This window comes from Jaculus jaculus, chromosome 3, assembly GCF_020740685.1.
Source record: "Jaculus jaculus isolate mJacJac1 chromosome 3, mJacJac1.mat.Y.cur, whole genome shotgun sequence".
Taxonomy (NCBI): domain Eukaryota; kingdom Metazoa; phylum Chordata; class Mammalia; order Rodentia; family Dipodidae; genus Jaculus; species Jaculus jaculus.
Window position 1 is genome coordinate 149,805,750 of NC_059104.1, and position 23,971 is coordinate 149,829,720.

The following is a 23,971-nucleotide window of genomic DNA, read 5'->3' on the forward strand; positions in this document are numbered from 1 at the left end:
TATCTAATAGTATTTAGATAAAAGAATGTCATGTAAGGGCTGGCAGAGAGAATGCTACACCCAAGAGTAGGGTTGGCCCAGGTTTATGACCCTGGGAACAAAATTCCCTCTCACTTTTAAGTTTTGAGCAGATGACTCTGCCACAAAAACCACAAACTATGACGAATGAAAACACATAAGACAGAATTGGTAACTAGCGGCTTGGGAAGGAACAGTATCTTGCGTACTCTAGTTCCCGTCAACACAAAGCATCTGTACTACAGTTCCCAAACCCCTTGGTTAATGCCTCTGTGCTTCAGTTGTTATACTAATAAACAATTATTAGTTATCGCCCCTGTAGTTTTTCAAATCCAAAAAACAGACCTTAGAGAGGTTGAGGAAAGAAATGTCTCAAAAGGCACAGATTCAATAGGATGGAGTGAAACCACCTATGTCTGTGGGAGTGCAGGCCTGCATTGTCACCACCACAGAACCCTTGCCCTAGGCAGCACCAAAGCAAGCAGCATCCAGGGGACAAGCCACTGCACGGAAGTCCTCCAGGACAGAGACACTAGGAGCTGGTCTGACATATGCTTACATTCTTTAGTATTTTGGGGGGTTTTTTTTCAGGTAGGGTCCTTGGCTCTAGCCCAGGCTGACATGGGATTCACAACGTAGTCTTAGGTGGACCTCAGCTGTTGATAATTTGGGAAGTGGAGCCCTACTGGCAAAGGTGCGCTACTGGGGGCGGACCGTTTATCAGCTTGCCAGTGCGAGCTAGCTCACTCCCTTGCTGCTTTCCGCCAGCTGCTGTGGCAAGAAATGATGCCCAGGCTGTGCTATGCCGTGCATTCTTGCCTTGATAACACTTGAGACTGTAAGCCTAAACAAATCCTTTCCTCCCATCTGATGCTTCCCATCAGTCAGGTGTTTTGTCTCAGCAATAGGAACACAGTACAACAGACTGGCCTAATGAGGGTTTACGTGAGCATCAAAATAAAACTAATAGTTATACATGCATCATAACCCACTGAATAAAGGAGAAATTCAGAAAACTATACATAAAGAGATAAATAAATGCTAAAATGAAAGTTTAATGAAGATTAGGGTAGAGCACCTCCTCACAAAATATTTATTCATTACAAAGGGCAAAAAAGTAACTTTAAAGTAGAAAAGCCTGACAGATCTGCTAGCATTGGTTTAAAAAAAAAAAAGAAAAAGGACAAAGTCAGTAATAGGACAAATCAAAATTACGTGCCTAATGGGACCCAACAACAACATCACTTCTGTGTTATTCCTGTCAAAGATCCAAAATCTGAATCTAATCATGGGCAGATAAACCCCAGCAGGCAGGGCGTGGGGCTGTAGCTCAGAGGCAGACAGCTGACCTAGTGTGGTTTCAATCCCAAGCACAGGGGGGCACACTGCCTGTAATCTTCAAACATGGCAAGTTCACAGAAGTCAAAAATAGTTTTTGACTGGATATGGTGGTTCATACGTGTAGTCCCAACATACTGGAGGCTGAGGCAGGAAGATGAAGAGTTTGATGCCAGTCTGAGCTGCATAACAATACCCTGTTTTGTGTATATGTTTTGTTAGATATATGACCAAGAATTTAATTTCTTGGTGGTATTGTAGATAGTATTCATTAAATTTTGCTTTCTAATGGATCACTGGTAATATATAAAATAAAATGCACCTTTATGTAAAATAAATAAATAAAGCCAGGCATAAGTTCAAGTCTACCCTGACTACAGCCTGGGCTAGAATGAGATTCTTCTTCACCAAGGGCTGGAGAGGTGGCTTAGCAGTCAAAGGTACTTGCTTACAAAGCCAAGGCTCAGGCTCAATTCCCCAACACCCATGTAAAGCCAGATGCACAAAGTGGTGCGTGCATCTGGAGTTCATTTGCACTGGCTGGAGGCCCTGGCACACCCATTCATATTCATCCCCTTTCTTTCTCTCTCTTTCTCCCCCCCTTACAAATAAATAAAAATTTAAAAATATTTTTATTTATTTATTTATTTGAGACACAGAGGAAGGGGGGGGGAGAGAGAGAGAATGGGTATGCCAGGGTCTTCAGGGGCTGTAAACAAACTCCAGATGTATGTACCACTTTGTACACCTGGCTTACTTGGGTCCTGGGAAATTGAACCTGGGTCCTTTGGCTTTGCAGGCAAGTGCCTTAACCATCACTCCAATCCAATAAAAATATTTTTAAATAGGTCCTTTTCCTATCCTATCCTTAAAATAATAATAATAATTTTTTTGAGGTAGGGTCTCACTCTAGCCCAGGCTGACCTGGAATTCACTGTGTAGTCTCAGGATGACCACTAACTCATGATGATCCTCCTACCTCTGCCTCCTGAGTGCTGGGATTAAAGGTGCCACCATGCCTGGCTATAATTTTTTGAAGACTAGTCTCTGTCTAGTTCAGGCTGACCTAGAACTTACTCTGTAGCCCAGACTAGCCTCAAATTTATGGGAATCCTCCTACCTCAGGCTCCTCATTGCTGGGATTATGGGTGCAGGCCACCATGCCCAACTAAAAATAATAATTGTTTTTTGGTTTGGTTTTTCAAGGTAGAGTCTTGCTCTAGCACAGGCTGATCTGGAATTCACTCTGTAGTCTCAGGCTGGTCTCGAACTCACAGTGATCCTCCTACCTCTACCTCCTGAGTACTGGGATTAAAGGCATGTACCACCACCACTGGCTAAAAATGATTTTTGTTTGTTTGTTTGTTTTGTTTTTCAAGGTAGGGTTTCACTCAAGCCTAGACTGACCTGGAATTCATTCTGTAGTCTTAGGGTGCCCTAGAACTCACAGTGATCCTCCTACCTCAACCTCCCAAGTGCTGGGATTAAAGGATGTACCACCACACCTGGCAAAATAATGATTTTTAAAAATTTTTTTGGTTTATTTTTATTTATTTATTTGAGAGCGATAGAAAAAGAGGCAGAGAGAGAGGGAGAATGGGCGCACCAGGGCCTCCAGCCACTGCAGACGAATTCCAGATGCATGTGCCCCCTTGTTCATCTGGCTTACATGGGTCCTGGGGATTCGAGCCTTGAACCGGGGTCCTTAGGCTTCACAGGCAAGCGCTTAACTGCTAAGCCATCTCTCCAGCCCAAAATAATGATTTTTAATGTCAAAAATAAATTACTTGTCTCATTGTATGAAGGATGCCAAAAAGTTAATAAACTAGGCATGGTATGTACACCTTTAATCCCAGCACTCAGGAGGCAGAGGTTGGTTGATTACAGTGAGTTCAAGGCCAGCCTGAGACTACATAGTGAATTCCAGGTCAGCCTGGGCTACAGCTCAAGACCCTACCTTGAACAACAAACAAACAAACAAAAAAGCTAATAATAAAAATTGAAACAAAAGAAAAAGAAAAAAATAAGTTACTCAAAAGTTTCAGACTGAAGCAGTATAGAGACAATAACAATGCATGTAATTCTAAATTGGCTCTTTTGCTATAGAGTAAAATAAAAAAAACTCAGTAGAACCTGAATGAGGCCTGAGAATAAGATGTTAATATTATCAATGATAATTGTCAGACTTTGATGGTTGTGGTTTAGTCATACTCAATGTTCTTACTTATAGGAAACCATGTTTGGGAAGATGGGACATCAATTCAGTAAATTTATTCTCAGGAAAAAGCCTTATTTGTATTTGGAATGGTGGCTCACACCTGTAATTCTAGTTCTCAGGAGACTCAAGTAGAAGGATTGCCATGAGGGGGCTGGAGAGATGGCTTAGTGGCTAAAGCGCTTGCCAGCAAAGGCAAAGGATCCAGGTTCGATTCCCCAGTACCCACATAAAGCCAAAATGCACAAGGTGGCACATGCATTTGGAGTTCATTTGTAGTGGCTAGAAGCCCTGATGCACCCATTCTCCCTCTCTCAAATAAATAAAATCTAGAGAAAAAAAAAAAAAAGAAAGGATTGCTGTGAGATCCAGGTCAGTCTGGGTTAGAATGAGACCCTGTCTCAAAATGTCATGTGGTACCAGGCTGTATCTGGACAAGGCCACTTTGATCTGGAATGGGAATGTTGTTAAAGGGCTGGAAGCCCTAAGTAGTTTCTTTGAGATGTTGCCTTCTAGTGACTTCCAGGTCAATATGTTAGATTCATGAGCAAGCTACCCAGGCCCAGAGTACAGTTCTTGTTGTGACCTGTGGAACTGTGAAATTTGATGGAAACAAGCAACACTACTTCCATCAGAACTTCCTCCTGACTGCTCAGACCAACCTTGGCAGCACCGTGTGGAAGATTGCAAGCGACTGCTTCCGTTTTCAAGATTGGGCTACTGACTAGAAAAGTGTATTCTATAGTCCATAAGTTCAAGCAAAACAAGTCTCTGTAAATTAATGTATTTCATTGTAAAAGCATTAAAAATAATATGTAGTGAAAAAAAAAATGTCATGTGGAGCCAGCCAGGCGTGATGGCACACACCTTCAATCCCAGCTCGGGAGACAGAGGTAAGAGGATTACTATAAGAAAAAAATCATGTGTACTGTATTTCTAGCTTTTCTGTACATTTATGGTTGTTTTAAAGTAAAAAGCATGCTGGCGAGATGGCTTAGTGGTCAAGGTGCTTGCCTGCAAAGCCTAAGGAACCATGTTAGACTCTCCAGGTCCAGTGTAAGCCAAATGCACAAGGTGATATAAGTGCGCCAGGTTGCACATGCACACAAGGGGGCACACGCGTCTGGAGTTCAGTTGCAATGGCTGGAGGGCCTGGTGCACTAATTCTCTCTCTCTTGTTCTCGCTCTAATTTTAAAAAAGTAAAAAGCGGGCTGGAGGGATGGCTTAGCAGTTAAGGCATTTGCCTGCAAAGCCAAAGTATCCAGGTTCGATTCCCCAGGACCCACGTTAGCCAGATGCACAATAGGGCACACGCAGCTGGAGTTCATTAGCAGTGGCTAGAGGTCCTAGTGTGCCCATTCTCTCTCTCTCTCTCTCTCTCTCACCTTCCCTCTTTCCTTCCCTCCCTCCTTCTTTCTCTGTCAAATAAACAAATATAATATTTGTTTTAAAAAGGTAAAAAGCAGTACAGGTTAGGGGTTCCAATTCAAAATGCTTACAATATCAGATTTGAGTTTTTTAGATTTTTCAAATATTAACAAAGACAACCTGCTAAGCATCCCTGATTCAAAAATCTAAAATCCTAAATTATATTCCAAATATTCTGGATATCATTAAAAAAAAAAAAAAGGTGAACCAAGTTTCTTCAAAAAATAAGATCTGGCTTTTCAAATGTATACAAAAGGATCAGTTACATGATCCCTCATTTCAAAGTTTTTATATCATTTCTAACACCAAATACTAAATCGTTCAATTAGAATGGCAGATTCCTAATTTTTCAGTGACTGGGACAGCAAAGTAAGTCTAGTTCAGAGCTTAACTACAGAATCAGATACGATTGTCTGAAACACCAAGCCCACATTGTTTTGAGTAAGGCAGTAAGGCTCTTTCTAGTAAATGATTAAGGCACTCTGTGAGACTACACTAATCTAAGTGCAATAAAACCATTATCAATGACTGCAACCTGCAATGTCCAATGAGGCAGTCATCAGTCACATGAAGCTGGTGAAATTTGGTTACTTCAGACTGAGATACACTTCATGTGTGAAATACTCAACTGGTCTCAAAAAGGCATAGTAAAAAATAAAAAAGAGGGCTGGAGAAATGGCTTAGCGGTTAAGGTGCTTGCCTGAAAAGCCAAAGGACTCAAGTTCGATTCCTCAGGACCACATAAGCCAGATGCACAAGGTGGCGCATGCATCTAGAATTCGTTTGCAGTGGCTGAAGGCCTTGGTGTGCCCATTCTCTCTCTGTGTGTCTGCCTCTCTTATCTGTCTTATTCACTGAAATAAATAAGATAAAAAATTTTTAATTTTTTTTTAATTTTTATTTATTTGAGAGCAACAGACAGAAAGAGGCAGATAGAGGGAGAGAGAGAGAATGGGCTGGGCGCGCCAGGGCTTCCAGCCTCTGCAAACGAACTCCAGACGCGTGTGCCCCCTTGTGCATCTGGCTAACGTGGGACCTGGGGAACCGAGCCTCGAACCAGGGTCCTTAGGCTTCACAGGCAACCGTTTAACTGCTAAGCCATCTCTCCAACCCAAAAATTTTTTGAATTTTCTAAAATAAAAAAGATACGTAGGAAGGCCGGGCATGGTGTCGCATGCCTTTAATCCCAGCACTTGGGAGGCAGAGGTAGGAGGAGCGCCATGAGTTCAAGGCCACCTTGAGACTATATAGTGAATTCCAGATCAGCCTGAGCTTAAGTGAGACCCTCCCTCAAAAAAAAAAAAAAAAAAGATATGTGGGGTCTGGGGAGGTGCCTCAGTCTTTAAAGGCACTTGTTTGCAAAGCCTGCAGCCTGGATTTGAACCCCCAACACCCAAAAAAAGCAAGATGCAAAAAGTAGCACAAACATGTGATATCTGTGTGCAGTGAGTAGCAAAAGACCCTGCCCTGGCACCCCCCACACACACAACACATGTGCAAATAAATAAAATATTTTACAGAGTATGTGAAGTATCTCATGTTTTATATATGAATTATATGCTAAAGTTATATTTTGTATATATTGGCTTAAATAATTATTCAAATTACTTAAATGAAGCTGAGTGTATTGGCCCATGCCTATGAATTTTGCACTTATAATATGGCTGAGGAAGGAAGATGAAGAATTTGAAGGCAGTAGTTAAAAAAATGTACTGAAGCCAGAGCTAGGGATGAAATTCGGGTTGGTAGAACACTTCTAGTGTATACGCAAGGCCCTGGGTTTGATCCCTTTCACTGCATAAACCAGGTGCACCCCCATAATCCCAGCAACAGGGAGGTAAAAGCAGGAGGATCAAAAGTTCGTGGTCAGCCAGGCCTGGTGGAGCACATCTTTAATCCCAGAACTTGGGAGGCACAATTTGGGGGATCACCGTGAGTTAAAGGCCAACCCGGGACTACAGAGAAAGCCAGGGGTACATAGTAAAATCTTTTCTCAAAATAAGCCAACAACGGGCTGGAGAGACGGCTTAGCAGTTAAGCGCTTGCCTGTGAAGCCTAAGGACCCCAGTTCAAGGCTCGGTTCCCCAGGTCCCACGTTAGCCAGATGCACAAGGGGGCGCAGAGGCTGGAAGCCCTGGCGCGCCCATTCTCTCTCTCTCCCTCAATCTGTCTTTCTGTGTCTGTTGCTCTCAAATAAATAAATAAAAAATTTAAAAAAATTTAAAAAAAAAAAAAAAATAAGCCAACAAGGCTGGAAAGATGGCTCAATGGTTAAGCATGACAGCCTGGGAAGGCCTTGGACCACCAGAATCCACAGTTAAAAAAAAATTGGGGGGCTGGAGAGATGGCTTAGTGGTTAAGCACTTGCCTGTGAAGCCTAAGGACCCCAGTTCAAGGCTCGATTCCCCAGGACCCAAGTGAGCCAGATGCACAAGGGGGTGCATGCAACTGGAGTTCATTTGCAGTACCCATGCTCTCTCTATCTATCTGCTTCTTTCTCTGTCTGTCTGTTGTCCTCAAATAAGTAAATAAAAATAAACATAATTTTTTAAAAATTGGGCATGGTCACATACATCTGTAACCCAAGTCTGCATGTGGAGGTGAGGGAGGAAGAACTACAGAACATCACTGACTGAAGAACAGCAGCTCCCACAATTTTGCAACTGAGTTGAGGGAGAGACTCTGGTCTCAAAGAAAAGTAGGCAGATAACCAATAACAAGGGACACCTGGAAATCCACTCTGGCCTCTACTGCATATATCATGTGTGCATTTGCACACACACACACACACACCACACCACACCACACCACACCACACAGTCTACTAGACAAACACACAAAGACAAACAAGGCCATATATGGCAGTGTACTCAAGGGAGAGGCAGAAGAATCACCACAAATTTGAGACCAGCCTGGTCTACAAAGCAAGTTCCAGGCCAACCAGGCTATATAATGAGACCCTATCTCAAATGAAACAAGTAAGTAAACAAACAAAACCCCAACTTTTTTAATTTAAATAATATTAGCATTAATTTCACTAGTTTAAGTGTAGGCTATAGAAAATTCTAACTTATACATGGGACTCAAATTACATTTCTTTTTTCTTTTTTTCTTTTTTTGATGGTGCTGAGGATAGAATTCAAGGTTTTGTACATCCTTGGAAAGTGCTCTTCACATTCTGTTTCTACTGGACAGCGCTGCCTTGCCCCATTTGTGAAATAACACTGTAACACTGCCTCCACTGTAGAAACCAGAAAGAGAACTGGAGCAATTCCCAGAAAACTGAACCACACCTAGGCCTAGTTTATTGGTCAAAATCTAATCTTTGTCAGGATAATATCTGCCTATCTTTCACCCTGCAGGCAGCGTCACGCAACATCAGGAGAGCAGGTGTGTGGCGGTACCTGAAACTCAGTTGCACTGCTCCGCAGCTGGCTCACGTTCGGTAAGGACCCTCCGTGGTACTGGGTAAGGCGCAGTTGCTGAAGCTTCTGAAACTGAACCTGCAAACAAAGGGAGTTCAAGAATGGTCAAAGATGACAGCAGACTCTGAAAGGAGCAGCCAAACTGTGGCATTCTGTAGTGGAACAGTTCAAGAACAAATAAATTGGATTTAATTTCTTTTACAAGCAAGCACCTTTAACCACTGAGCCATCTCCCCAGCCCTAATTTTTTTTTTCTACTTAAGTGATCATAACCTCCAGATTTCCATAGCTTCCTGAGATTCAGCCTTTTTCGTCTTTCTTTCTTTTTTTTTTAAATATTTATTTATTTACTTATTTGAGAGAGACAGACACAGAGAGAAAGACAGATAGAGGGAGAGATAGAGAATGGGTGCGCCAGGGCTTCCAGCCTCTGCAAACGAACTCCAGACGTGTGCACCCCCATGTGCATCTGACTAACGTGGGACCTGGGTAACCGAGCCTCGAACCGGGGTCCGTAGGCTTCACAGGCAAGCGCTTAACCGCTAAGCCATCTCTCCAGCCCCTTTTTCTTCTTTCTTTTGGGGTTGGGTTTCATATGCTTTTGTGGTTGTTTTGGGACAGGGTCTAACCCAGGTTGACCTTGGTCTATGTAGCCAAGGAAGGCCTTAAATTCTTGATCCTCTTGCCTCCGCCTCTGGAGTGCTGGGATTACAGGTATATGCCACCACACCTAGCTGCTTGCTGATTTTTTATTACTTCTATTTTAGAAAGAAGTTATTCATATTCCAAATGCTCTATGTGCTATGATGTGTAGGTCTAATCTTTAACAACAATGAAAGAATTTCTTAAAGAAAAAACAAACTACTATGTACAACCTGAAAATATTAACTGTTTTCCTTGCCTTCTCCATGTTCTTTCCCAATCCATGCAGAGATCATAGCATAAGTGCAATTTATTTATCTTGGCTTTTTTTTTCAAATATTTTATTGGGCTATAGAGATGGCTTAGCAGTTAAGGCACTTGCCTGCAAAGCCTAAGGACCCATGTTCCACTCTCCAGATCCCACATAAGCCACAGAAAAGGTAGGGCAAGCGCAAGGTCGCACATGTCCACCAGGTGGCGCAAGCATCTGGCATTTGATTGCAGTGGCAGGGGCCTGGTGCACCCATTCTCTATCTACAATTTTAAAAAAGGAAAAAATAAAATATTTTATTTATTTATTTAGGGGGAGAGAATCAGGACCTCCAGCCACTGCAAATGAACTCCAGACACATGTGCCACCTTGTGCACCTGGCTTATAGAGATACTAAGGAATCCAACCTGGGTTCTTAGGCTTCACAGGTAAGTGCCTTAACCACTATGCCATCTCCCCAGCCTCTATTTTGGGGTTTTTTTAATTAGGGATGTGTGTGTGTATGCATATGTGTGTGTGTGTGTGTGTGTGTGTGTGTGCGCGCGTGCGCGCGCGTGCGCGCGCGTGTGTGTGCTATCACGTGCACCTGTGTGCATGTCAGGGCCTCTTGCCACTGAAAATGAGCACCAGATGCTTGGGCCACTTTTTGTGTCTGGCTTATAAAGGTGACTTGGGAACTGAACCTGGGCCATCAAGCTTTGCAAGCAAGTGCCTTGAACTGCTGAGCCATCTTCCAGCCTCTATTTTGTTTTTCTGAGACAAAGTCTCATATCATGTAGCCTAGGCTGTCTTTGAACTCACTATGTAGCAGAGGTTGGCCTTGAACTCCTAATAATCCTGCCTCTTCTTTCTAAGTGCTAGGATTGCAGGTGTGTGCCACCATGCCCAACCAACATAAATTCAATTGTGCATGCTTATAACATAAGCCTTTCTGTGTCATTATGTAATCTTATTTATTTACTTATTTTAGTTTTTCGAGGTAGGGTCTCACTCTAGCCCAGGCTGGCCTGGAATTCACTATGTTGTCTCAGGGTGGCCTCAAACTCACGGTGACCCTCCTACCTCTGCCTCCAGAGTGCTGGGATTAAAGGCGTACACCACCACTCCCGGCTCTATATAATCATTTTTAATGTCTACTTAACATTTCTTCTTCAGAAATCCTTAGAACACATTCCAAGGAGTGATTACTAAATCTCTGGGTATGGGCTTTTTGAAGGAAGCCAAGTCAATAGGTATAAAATGTATCTCACTGATTTAATGAGCCTTCAAAAGGCAGTCATTGGGTTACAGTTCTTATAAACCCAAAAGTACTCCAGTCTGATCTTTATAAATAATGTTTCTAAAATAATAAATTACCTCTGTGCATTCTTAATTTATATAGAGAAGGAAGAAGTCATAGTGAGAGCCCTGGGGCAGATTTTTACCCTTTTATTACTATATCCTTAACTAATAATAATAGAATATACCAGACCTGAGCCCTTAGCTCAGGGATGGGTGCCATCCTCAGATGTTTTGCCCACTTCGTCCCTAGCTTTCTCCACACTATTTAAGGGGAATTGCATTGTCACGCTTTTATATGGTAACTGGGGGCTCGGTTACTTGACCAAGGTCAAGCCACAGCTGTGTCACTCAAAGCCCTCATTCCTATATCTGTAACTTTCTTTTCCTGTGTCTGATTTTGCCTTTCATATTTACAAACTCACAAAGAAACACCTAACAAAGGCACTATTAGGCGATGAAACGGACTTCTTAAATTTATTGTGAAAGTTTTCAAATATATACAAAATAGAGATGAATACAATGAAGGCCTGTCTATCTTCCAGCTTCAACAGTTTCCAAGTGAGGTGTGGTCCTGACTCATCTCTACCCTTCCCACTACTCCTGCCACTCCTGAGAGAAATCCACCATGGGACACATATGCTTCCAGAGCTCAAGATGCATCTTCAACAGACAAGCCCTTGGGTGGCTTTACCTTCCCTATACCCAGAATATTCAGTTTCTCAAACATACTGCATAGGGCAATGTATCAATTATATATATATAATATGTTATAACATATTAATCAAAGTCCAGAACTCAGAGTCAAATAGAAGATTTGATATGCTTTTCCATCTATGAGTAAGTCATAAGAATGAAGTCTCTTAGCTTTCCATTTAACATTCTAAAAGTACTTACTAGAATCATTTGACTCCCAGTCCTTGAAATACTCTAGACAAAATTCCTGACTACCTGACCTAAAGCCCTTCATTCCTTCTTCAAAGAATCAATCAATCCATTTATTCACTCATATAAAACCTTAATTGTGTATCTTATACCATGCCAGGCATGGGCTTACTAAGACAAACATGTGCCAAAGTTCCTCCCCCAGAGAGCTCCCACGAAGACTTCAACCCTTACCCAAAAGCCTTGATACTTCAACTGAGCTAAATTTTAAATCCAGCTAGGAAATTGCCTTCAACAGAGAGTAAGGCCTTCTTACAGAACCCCATAGCTGCTCTCCCTCCCAAGGGGCCTATTTCCAGAGCCCTCAGAGACTGTGTGACACAACAGCATAAACAACACTGGATTTGGAATCAGAAGGACTGTCTTTGTAACCTAGAGCTCTCACGTGGCTGGCCAAATCAACCCAGTGTCTCCTTCACAAAGGTGATGTAAGGATTAAGAGCAAAAAGACATGACAGTGATATATAACATAGAAAGCTCTGGGCAACTTCACAAGCCATAGATATTCTGAGTTACTTCTAAAACCTTTCAGTTATTTTCCTCTTTTTTCATGTATTATGTATATATGATATATGTGTTTGTGTGTGTGACAAAAATATGCGTACTGGTGTACATGCATATGCACACGTACGTACACATATATAGACAAAGCCTCTCACTGAACTCAAAGATTCTCACAGATTCTGCCAAACTAACTAGCCCACAAGCCCTAGGGATCTACCTGCCTCCTACTTCCCCAGTGCTGGGACTACAGATACCTGCCACCATGCTTGGCTTTATTACATGAATTCTGAGAATCGAAACTCAGGCCCTCATGTTTGCACAGAGATATTTTCCTCTTTTGAAATTTCAAATCATTGAATTAGAAAGAAACTTAAGACTGTCATTAATACCTCCATGTTTACAGATGATGAAAATAAGGATTGAAAAATAATTAGACTAAGGCAAAGGTCACAGACTGGCAGCCTAGAAGCAGTTTTGACTTATTCAATGTTTTACATTTCAATTTTAAACATTAGGAGACTGCATAAAAATCTAGACTTCGAACTTCTCTTGACTGAAAGATTAGACAACACTGAACACTAACCTCCCTTCATATGGGGCCTGGGTTCTTCAGTTCGCCCTAGCCCTCACTCTACCTTGCTATCTACCACCACGGCTAGGATTAGCTACCATTTATTATGCCATTTCCAGCCCCTCCACTCATTTTCCTTACAGACCGCACTCTGTAACTTGCGTTAGCAACATCTGGCCTAAGGTCATACATTTTAGTGGAATTTCTTTTAATGTTTACATAAATGAGATAGGATCCTCACTAATTCTTTTTTGGAAAAGTCTCAGAATAGTCATTACAATTCCAATCAAAAGCCAGTCGTGGTGGCACACACCTTTAATCCTACCACTCAGAAGGCAGAGTTAGGAGGATTGCCATGAGTTTGAGTCCACCCTAAGACTAGTGAATTACAGGTCAGCCTGGGCTACAGGGAGACTGTACCTCAAAAAAGAAAAAAAAAAAAATCCAATCAAAAATCCTGGCAAGGAGCCTAACATTGTAGCTCAGTGCTAAAACACATGTTTTGTATGCATAAGGTCCCAGATCCAACTTCCAACACCAAACCAAACCAAACAAGCAGGCAAAAAATCCAGCAGGTGTTTTATTTTAATACAAATTGACATAGCAATTCTAAAATATATGGGTATGTATATGACCTAGCTTAGCCAAAGTAAGAGGATTTAAGTCAACTGCTTTTAAAGTTTATTATAAAGCGGGCTAGAGAGATGGCTTAGCGGTTCAGCACTTGCCTATAAAGCCTAAGGACCCCAGTTCAAAGCTCAATTCCCCAGGACCCACATTAGCCAGATGCACAAGGGGGCACACGCGTCTGGAGTTCATTTGCAGTGGCTGGAAGCCCTGGCGCACCCATTCTCTCTTCCTCTCTCTCCCTCTGCCTCTTTCTCTCTCTGTCTGTCACTCTCAGATAAATAAAGAAAAAAATATTTTTTAAGGTTTATTATAAAGCTACAGCAACCCAGTGTACTGTTGTGAAGAAGAGAGATCTAGGGTTGAGGCTGTGGCTCAGTGGTAGAGTCCTTGGATTCAATCCCATGTAAAGACAGTGGGGAGAGGAGGGAAGGGGAGGAGAAGAAAAGACAGATTTCAATGAAACAGAGTCCAAAAATAGATCTACACATGACTGACTTTTTACAAAAGTGCCTTAGCAATTCAAATGGAACAGCAAAATCTTTTCAGTAAATACTATTGATACAAATTGGTATCCTTACTGGGGGAAAACGTCTTGGATAGCTGGGCATGGTGGCATACGTCTTTAATCCCAGCACTCAGGAGTCAGAGGTAGGAGGATTGCTGTGAGTTCAAGGCCACCCTGAGACTACATAGTGAGTTCCAAGTCTGCCTGGGCTAGAGCGAGACCCTACCTCAAAAAAAACAAGAAAAGATTAAATTAAATTTTAAAAGCCTTGGATTATATAGATATTCAGTGTGATAGCCAGATTCAAGTCCCAGCTTTGCCACTTACCAGCCTTATGAACATACTTCTCCTCAGGCTGGGGATTTAGCTCAGTGACAGAACACTTGATTATTTAGTACAGGGTCCTGGGTTTGGATCCCAGTACCAAAAATATGTAAGTAAATAAAATATACTACTCTAAGCCTGTTTACTCACCCCTAAATTGAGAGAAAATTAAGACAAACCACAGAGTCATTTTGAAGGCCACCAGAGATCACATACATAGAGATTATGACACAGGGTTTAACCCAAATCTAATCTTTCTAGGCTTCTCTCTCTATTCTTGGTTCAGATATTGTACAACATATCTATTGTTTGTTTATCTTAGTGAAAAAACAATGGCTTTTCTCAACTATTCAAGCCAATTAACACTCCAGGTAGCTGTGCTAGTTTATCTGTGGTTTCTCAACACAAACTTCACGCCAAGCTTTGAACAAGTTTCCAACCCTGTCTCCCTCTCCTCCCACCCACTCCTCAAGGGCTCACATCTACCTCCCACCCAGCATCTTGCACATGCAGTGGCTCTCACCGAAGTTACCAATGACCTCCACAGGACAAGACCCCAGGACACATCCGCATCACGTTCCCCTTCCCAATAACCCTCCTGGTTTTTCTCCTGCCTCTCTGGTTGTTCTCCGGTCTTTTTCAGGCTCCTCCCCACCTCCCTCCGCTGCAAATGGTGGCAACATCTTGAGCTTCTAGACCCTCTTCACATTTTGCTCTATAGCAGGGAACAAATTCAAACCCCGACAGTGGCTAAGTAGCAGCGACAAGCAAGGAAAGCAATCTGGAGGTCCATAGGGATGGCTGGGGACCATGGTTCGCAGAAACCGGCACATGTGCCCTATCTAATGGGGCAGCACCAGGCCATTGCTGCCATGAGGAAATGCGAGGTGTTACTAAATGATCTCCTTTTCCAAAAGTCATTGCATATATTTTAACATAAAATCCCAGTAGTCACTGCAAGCCCCAATGAAACACACATACACTTGGGCCAAGAAAACAAAATCAAAATGATGCCTAAGGGTGTAGAAAGTGTACAGACTGCCAGCTTGCAGTATATATTTGTTTGTTTGTTTGTTTGTTTGTTTGAGCCAGGACCTCATGTATCCCAGGCTTGCCTCGCACTTGCCGTGTAGTCGAAGGTGATCTTGCCCTTCTGGTCCTTCTGTTTTTACCTCCCAAGTGCTGAAATTCCAGCTGTGCATCACCAGGCCTGTCTCATGTGGGGCTGGGGATCAAGCTCAGGGCTTTATGGATGCAACACAAGCACTCTACCGACTGAGCTACACCCCAGACCTGCAGGTATGTGTTATACAAGTTCTTCCCAGACAGCTGAATCTCTTAGGGGTACACTCCAAAGATGGCACATTTGCATCATCGTCCAGCCTTCTCTCCTGAGCCCAACCCCTTATAAACCACTGCCTGCTGGACTATTCGTTCCATGCCCCACAAGCCCCTTACACTCTACATCTCCTCACAGCCACACCCGGCTCCCGCCAGTGGTCTGCTCCATGAAAGACCCTCAGTGCTTCAAGCCTCTTCAGACGGGTCACCCTTGAGCCTCCCTCTCTCACCTCCTTCATCCATTCTCCAAAACTGCTCTTTTACACCTCCTAAGGCTCAGTCTGTTCAACTCTGACTTATTGCTACCACCCTAGTCAATGCCACCAAGCCCTGCCTGAACTGCTGTTACAGCCTCAAAACAGTTTATCCACTGCCACCGCCTTCTTCTGGATTCTGGCCATGCTGGAGCTAGAGGGATCTTTGTAAGATACAAATCTCCCCAGGTTCAACTTCTTTAATGACTACTATTGTCCCTGGGATCAAGTCCCAAATCCCATCTTTACAACCAAATACCTGTGATGTCTCCAGCCACATCTCAAATCACCCTTCTAATTCCCCTGCAGGACCTCAGTTCTCTGCCTAAAACACAATCTCTCCCCAACACATATACCTCCAAATGTTTCATCCACACCCACTGATCCCTTAGGCCACCAGAAGAGGACTCCCCTGCAGCATATGACCACAGCTCCATCTACTTCTCTTTTATTATAATCATAAAAACAGTCTGGTCCCTATTTCTTTTTGTTCGTTTTGTTTTATTTTCTCAAGGCAAGGTCTCACTCTAGCCCAGGCTGACCTGGAACTTACTCTGTAGCCCAGGCTGGACCCACACTCATGGCAATCTTCCTACCTCAGCCTCCCAAACGCTGCTTGGACTAAAGGCGTGAGCCACCATGCCCCAGTTGGTCCCTATTTCTTAACTGTCTTCCTCTACTAGACCCTAACACCCATCAGGACATGTTGCTTGCTCACTACTTTATCCCCAGTGTCCATTAATACACTATAAATGCAGTATCCGTTGAGCAAATCAGTGAGATCTTCAAAGAAAAGCACCATGTCTTCAATCCCAACTTACACACATAACACAAACACAAACCTTGTGGGTCACATGCTGACACTTAACTGACAAGGAACACAGTAAAGAATGAACACGGCAACAGCCTTTTTCCAGGCGCACCTGTCTCTACTTTTCACCCTGTTCTTATTGTTAAATCCCAGGTACCACCACTGGACTAAACCTCCTAGCACTCCCTTCTCAAAACTTTCTAATTGCTTCCTGATAAGACTGAATCACCAAAGCTGGAATGAAGAAACTTCTCTGTGCTGGGTGTGGTGGCACACACCTTTAATCCCAGCACTATGGAGGCAGAGGTAGGAAGACTGCTGTGAGTTTGAGGCCACCCTGAGACTTCATAGTGAATACCAGGTCAGCCTGGACTAGAGTGAAACCCTATCTTGAAAAACCAAAAACCACCACCCCCCCAAAAAAAAAGAAAGAGAGAAAGAAGAAACTTTTCTATAATCTAGTGCAACTCATCTACTTGGTGAATAGGATTTAAGTCTAACCTGAAGGACTGGACTGGCTCTAATCACAAAGAGAAGTCTAGCATAGGCTTGGAGGAAAAAGAAGTTAGTATACGAGCCATCCGATTACCAATTATGAACTAGATAGAGTCTTCTCTACATGGGAGATTCATATATACTTAAGGATCTAAGAGTGTTTTGATTCTGTGATTTCTTCATGAAAATAATCCTTTAAATTTTTACATATGAAAATATTAGTAGGCAAGTTCAGTGTTACATCATTTGTGTGTTTAGGGACACAATGGAACCAAGTATTACTTTACTAGCAGTTGGCCAAGGACAAAACCCAAGCAGAATTAACATGTAAACGATTCCCTGTCCCAGGTAAAGGGCAAAATGACATCACAATCTTGTAGTAATTAGAAGCAAATAGTGACTGAATTACCCTGTGAGCTGTTAAATTCAACATTTTTATACTGATAGCCTCAATTCAGTTCAGCAAAATAACATCTATTGTATTAAATTAAAACTGATTTGAGGGGGCTGGAGAAATGGCTTTGTGGCTAGGCACTTGCCTGTGAAGCCTAAGGACCTCGATTCGAGGCTCAATTCCCCAGGACCCATGTTAGCCAGACACACAAGGGGATGCATGCGTCTGGAGTTCGTTTGCAGTGGCTAGAGGCCCTGGCATGCCCATTCTTTCTCTCCCTCTCTCTCTGCCTCTTTCTCTCTCTGTCTGTCATTCTCAAATAAATAAATAAAAATAAACAAAAACTGATTTGAATTTATTGCATTCATAACTGTGAATGGGTTTATTTTGTACATGTTTTGGTGGTATTATAGCTACAAGCAAAGGACTTTATATGTAAGTTTATGCTTGAAGATGTGTAAGTAAAATAATAAAACTAAGCTTAGCAGTTAAAGCATTTGCCTACAAAGCCAAAGAACCCAGTTTGATTCCCCAGGACCTACATAAGCCAGATGCTCAAGGTGGCGCCTGTGTCTGGAGTTCATTTGCAGCAGCTGAAGGCCCTGGTGCACCCATTCTCTCTTTTGCTAGAACCCCCCCTCAAATAAATAAATAAATAAATTTAATTATTTTTATTTATTTATTTATTTTGGTTTTTCAAGGTAGGGTTTCACTCTAGTTCAGGCTGACCTGGAATTCACTATGTAGTCTCAGGATGGCCTCGAACTCATAGTGACCCTCCTACCTTTGCCCCCCCCCCCCATTGCTGGTATTAAAGGCATGGGCTACCATGCCGGCTTGATTTTTTTTTTTAATATTTTTTGTTCATTTTTTATTTATTTATTTGAGAGCGACAGACACAGAAAGAAAGACAGACAGAGGGAGAGAGAGAGAATGGGCGCGCCAGGGCTTCCAGCCTCTGCAAACGAACTCCAGATGCGTGTGCCCCCTTGTGCATCTGGCTAACGTGGGACCTGGGGAACCGAGCCTCGAACCGGGGTCCTTAGGCTTCACAGGCAAGTGCTTAATCACTAAGCCATCTCTCCAGCCCTTGATTTTTTAATAATAAAACTAAGTGAGCACTAAAGATCTGTGAAAATTTTTTTGTCTTTAAAAATATGCGTCAGGGGACTGGAGAGATGGCTTAGCAGTTAAAGCGTTTGCCTATGAAGTCTAAGGACCCAGATTCGATTCCCCAGGAAGCACAAGCACCTGGAGTTTGTTTACAATGGCTAAAGGCCCTGGCATGCCCATTCTCTCTTTCTCTGCCTCTTCCTCTCTCTGTCAAATAAATAAAATAAAACAAAATATATATTTTTTTAATGTGAGTTAGGAGCTGAGCATGGTGGCGCACGCCTTTAATGCCAGCACTCAGGAGGCAGAGGTAGGAGGATGTGAGTTTGAGGGCACTCTGAAGCTATATAGTGAGTCCCAGGTCAGCCTGGTCTGGTGTGAAACCCCATCTCAAAAAAGTTTTTTTTTAAAAGTGAGTCAGGTACAATGGTACATTCCTCTAATCCCAGCACTGAGGAAGTTAAGGAAGGAAGATGGAGAGCTGGAAACCAGCCCGAACTGTACAGTGAGGCCTGCCTCAAAATAAATAAATAAATGAATGAATAAAGGATGGAGAGATGGCTTAGAGGTTAAGGTGCTTGCCTACAAAGCCTAAGGACCTATGTTCGATTCCCCAGTACCCACGTAAGCCACATGCACAAGGTGATGAATGCATCTGGAGTTTGTTTTCAGTGGCTAGAGGCCCTGTTGTATACATTCTCTCTCTCTTCAATACATAAATAAAAATAAAATATTTTTAAAACATTAGAAATAAAACATAACTCATGACCTCATTCATGAAGGATTTTTGTTGTTATTGTTTTCAAGCTAGGGCCTCACTCTACCCCAGGCTGACCTGGATCTCACTCTAAACCCAATTTGGCCTTGAACTCACATAAATCTTCCTACCTCAGCCTCCTGAGTGCTAGGATTACAAGTAGGCACCAAAACACCAACTTACTTTTTTTTTGGTGGGGGGGAGTTGTTTTTTAAAGTAGGGTCTCACTCTAGCCCAGGCTGACCTGGAATTCACTTCGTATTCTCAGAGTGGCCTCCACCTCACAGGGATCCTCCTGAGTGCTGGGATTAAAGGCATGCACCACCACACCCAGCTTCAACTTGCTTTTTTTGTTTGTTTTTAATATTTGCAAGAAGAGAGACAGGGATTGAGAATGGGCTCACCAGGGCCTCTTGGTCCTACAAATGAACTCCAGACACATGTGCCACTTTGTGCATCTGGCTTTACATGGGTCCTGAGGAATTGAACCCAAGTTGCCAGGCTTTGCTAGTAAGCACGTGTAACCACTAAGCCATCTCCCCAGCCCTGTGAGGGATGTTTCAAAGAAGATTCATGAATTGTGTGAGATTAGATGAATTCTAAATACACTGATACATGGTAAACAATGCATAGGGTGTAGGAGCTGAGAGATGGCTCAGTCAATAGTGTCTGTTATACAAGCATAAGGGCTTGATTTCAGATGCCTGGCACCTACATAAAAGTGGAGTATAGGAATACATACCTATAATCTCAGCACTCGCAGAGACAGGAGAGTCCCTGGCACTTGTTGGCTAGCTAGTCCAGATGAACTGAGCTTTAGGTTCAATGAGAGAACCTGTCGCAAAATAAAGTAAAGCCAGACCTGGCAGCACATGCCTTTAACCCCAGCACTCAGGAGGCTGAGGTAGGACGACCACCATGAGTTTGAGGCCAGCCTGGACTACAGAGTGTATTTCAAGTCAGGCTGAGCCAGAGTGAGACCCTACTTCAAAAATAAATAAATAAATAAAGTGTGCTGGGTGTGGTAGCACATGCCTTTAATCCCAGCACTTGGGAGGCAGAGGCAGGAGGATCATCATGAGTATGAGGCCACCCTGAAACTACATAGTGAATTCCAGGTCAGCCTGGGCTAGAGTGAGACCCTACTTTGAAAAATCTAAATAAATAAATAAAGTGGAGAGTGACTAAGGAATGCACCTGATGTCAATCTCTGACCTCCACATGTATGTGTGCACATGCGCACATACACACAAAACACGTGTGCGTGCATGTGCACGTGCACACACATATGTACACATGCAAAAATCAACAACAATGCATGTACCTAAACAACACACTACAACACAGCCCTCATATTAATCCTGTGCTTTCACTCATCCTTTTCAATGTGTTTTCTAAGCCTGGCAAACTCATCCCTCAATCTAACCAGAGTCACAAAATGTAAAGGCCTATGGATGTCAGGCTGGTAATGAGGGGAAAACCTCTTAAAAGCCTCAGCCTTCTTTTTCTTTCTGTGTTTTTTTTTTCCCCTCAGTGTAGTAGAAACGCAAAGATCAGAAAGCATTTCACTTTCCCCTGAACTTCACTAAAACAAAACACTAGCATAAATATGATAAATGGCCTCTGTGTGGGAGACGGTGATGGGGAGTGGTGTGGACTGTAGCAAATTATGAGTTCATACTCCACTTGAGGGGGAACCAACACCACCCCCTCTGCTCCACATGAGAATTCGGGATGAATGTTACCAAGGCCTTTCAATTTTTAACATAAGTAAATTTAGCTTTTATGTTAAAGAAAAGCTCCCAATTTAAAAATTCTGGCAACAGATTTAAAAAAAAATAAATGTCCCCAAACACTATGATGGCCAAAAAAACTGCCCGCCTGAGCCTGGGGAGCAGGGAAACCACCAGGTTTTAAGTTGTCTTCAAAGCGTGCACTCCGAGCATCCAAAGCGCGCGCACACACACACACACACACACACACACACACACACACACCCGCGCATCCTGACAGTGCTCCTTCAAGGTCAGGATCCTCACCGCTGTCCTCCCACAACTGTCCCTCGCCAACACTGACACTCTTCGCTCTCCATCCTCAGCCGCCCCACTCTAGTTACCTGCCTTCCCTGGGTTGTTTGTCGCCTCACTCATTCCTCCGGGTCCCTCGTCAGTCACCCAGCACCCCCCTCGACAAAGGCTATGAGTATGCACCTGGTCAGGTCTCCCTCAAATCTATGGTGCTGAGCAGACCCCCACCGGGACCTCGCAAAGCCCCTCCGAAGTAGGTGCAAGGAAGAAAGCCGCACTCTCTCTGGACAGGCAGTATGTCACCCCGTGGTACCAAAGCCCCGTGCCATTTAGTTAGCGTTTGCACCGAGCTCTCCCGAGGGGAGGCTTGTTTTTTGTGTTGTTTTTTTTTGGGGGGGGTGGGGGAGATCGACCCCTCGCGGCCTTCCACGCAAGGGCTCGCGGGCGATGGGATGTCCGTCCGGGGTAATGAGAAACAACCGCACTGCCCGGCCGATCGCGTCGGGCTCCCGGCCTCGGATTTCCTCCCGAGGCTCGCTCGGGGTTGGGAGGAGGAGAGGAGAGGGAGGGAGGTCGGTGGTCATCGTCCCGCTGAGGCCTCCCCGACCCCGCCGGTCCCCCGTCGTCTCCTCCCCCGCCTACCCGGGCTTGGGCTCCTTCCCAGCTCCCGTCCGTCACCGCAGGCCCCGGGCGACCCTGCCTTCCCACCTCCAGCGAGATGACAAACGGCAAGCGCGGTGGGAAGGCGGGCCAGCGCCGAGGCCCCGGCCGCTCCGCAGGCGCGGTTGTCTCTCCTCACCGGCGGCCGCCACCACCACCCCCCTCCACACACACACTCCCTTAACCTCTCCTCCTTCACCCCGACATCATCAGCGCCCCGGCCCGACCCCGCCGTCGCCACGGCCCCGCCCGCGCCGGGGCCCTTTTTACCCGCGACAGGGTGAGGTCGGTCATGAGCTGCTCGAAGGCCCGCGTCTCCTCGGCCTGCCGCTGCGTGTGCAGCGCGATCTTCTCACTGAACTTCCGCGGGTTGGCGCTGCCCGAGCCCGGCGAGGCGGCCATGGCGCGTCGGCGACACCGAGGGACGACGGCGAGCGCGGGCCGGGAGGTGTCGGCGCCGCCGCTCCGTGCGCAGGCCACCCAAGCCGTCGCCGCTCCCCGAAGCCGGTCTGGTCGTCCCGGCGCGACCCAGCCGTGGAGCCGCCGCCGCCGCCGCCGCCGCCGCCGCCGCCGCCGCCGCGGGCCCCAGAGCCAGCGAGCGGCCCGGCGAGCGCGCCCAGGTTCCGCCCCCGCGCGTCTGGCTCCGCCCCCACCCCTCCCGGCGCGGCCCTGGGCGGGTGGACCGACGACCGCCCGGGAGGGACCCCGCGGCCGCCTCCGACGAGCCAGCGCCGGGGCCGGCGTGTGCCAGCCGCCGGGGTACCGCTCAGGCCACATGCCCGGGTGGGCGGCGGCCTTGGGAGCAGCGGGCTCCTTGAGGATAAGCCGTCTCCCCCCCCCCCAACCTCCTTCCCGCCCGCCTCCAGTGACGGGGATTTAGTTCTAGCGCTGAAACCTGAGCGACCTAACCTTGAACGAACCGACCTCGGCCCGCGTCTCCCGGGCGGCCCTGGACCAGCCTGAGGATGGTGGGGACGGGGGTGGGGGGTGGCGGCGAGGGGAGCGAATGGCTGCCGCCTCCACGTCGGTTTTTCTGGTAGCCTTCTTTATGGCCACCCTCACCAAAGTCACCTTACCCTGGAGCTCAGCTTCTGATAACTGGCTACCGGGTATTTGTTTGTTTGTTTGCTTGCTTGCTTTTGCACCAGCTAGAGACACCAAGGAGCTCTTAGTTGCAACCTCTTTGCCCCACAGCCCCCGGGCCCCTTTGCCCAAGCTCAGTGCAATTGGCCTCCGTGGCCTCTTCAAACCCCAGCTTTCAGCAGGTGCCAGCTCCGCCTTTGAAAACCAGGCAGTCCAGCATCAACGGGGCGGATTCCTCCTTCTCTTTCAGCCCAGAAGCTGCTCTCAGCGTAGGTGTTGATGGGCACAAAGATGCCACTGAGAGGCCTGAGTATCTGTGATATGTAAATGAGGAAGTATTAGAGACGTACAGAAAATAGTATTAACAGGACCTAGGCATCTCGTGATCAAGATGAAACATATCAAAACATTTTGCAGAATGTGGAGATGGCACTCAGCAGTAAAGCACTTGACTTGGTTTTGATTCCAGGATTTTGCTTCATTTGCTTGGCATTTACAAAAAGAACACAGAAAACTCTACATAACTAAAACTCCACTGTCATTCTTCCTCCCCAGAATTACAGTACCTAGGTAGGTATGCTGGCACACCTTTAATCCCACCATTCCCAGAGTTGAAGGCCACCCTGAGACTATAGAGTAAATCCCCTACCTCAAAAAAAAAAAAAAAAAAAAAAGCAAACAGGGCTGGAGAAATGGCATAATGGTTAAAGTATTTGCCTGTGAAGTCAAAGGACCCAGGTTCAATTCCCCAGGACCCACATAAGCCAGAGGCACAAGGGCACATGTGTTTGGAGTTCGTTTGCAATGGCTGAAGGCCCTGGCGTGCCCATTCTCTCTCTTTATCCATCTCTCTATCTCTCTTTCTGCTTGCAAATAAATAAATAAAAATTTAAAACATACAAGCAAACAAAAAAAGTAACTATAGTACCTATGTTCAAATT

General features: G+C 44.9%; 1 protein-coding gene across 4 annotated transcripts in view; it reads right to left on the minus strand.

The window, feature by feature from the left end:
* The window catches only part of Crtc3 (CREB regulated transcription coactivator 3), a 142,707-nt gene extending 120,327 nt beyond the window's left edge, over positions 1-22,380 (minus strand). For all 4 annotated transcript variants that reach the window (XM_045145053.1, XM_045145054.1, XM_045145052.1 and 1 more), the window contains exons 1-2: positions 22,218-22,380; positions 8,405-8,503 (exon numbers count right to left, since the gene is read on the minus strand). In XM_045145053.1, the coding sequence (XP_045000988.1) occupies positions 8,405-8,503; positions 22,218-22,349 (231 nt within the window). In that variant the 5' untranslated portion in view covers positions 22,350-22,380. The remainder of the gene's footprint in view (positions 1-8,404; positions 8,504-22,217) is intronic.
* Positions 22,381-23,971: the final 1,591 nt, after the last annotated feature.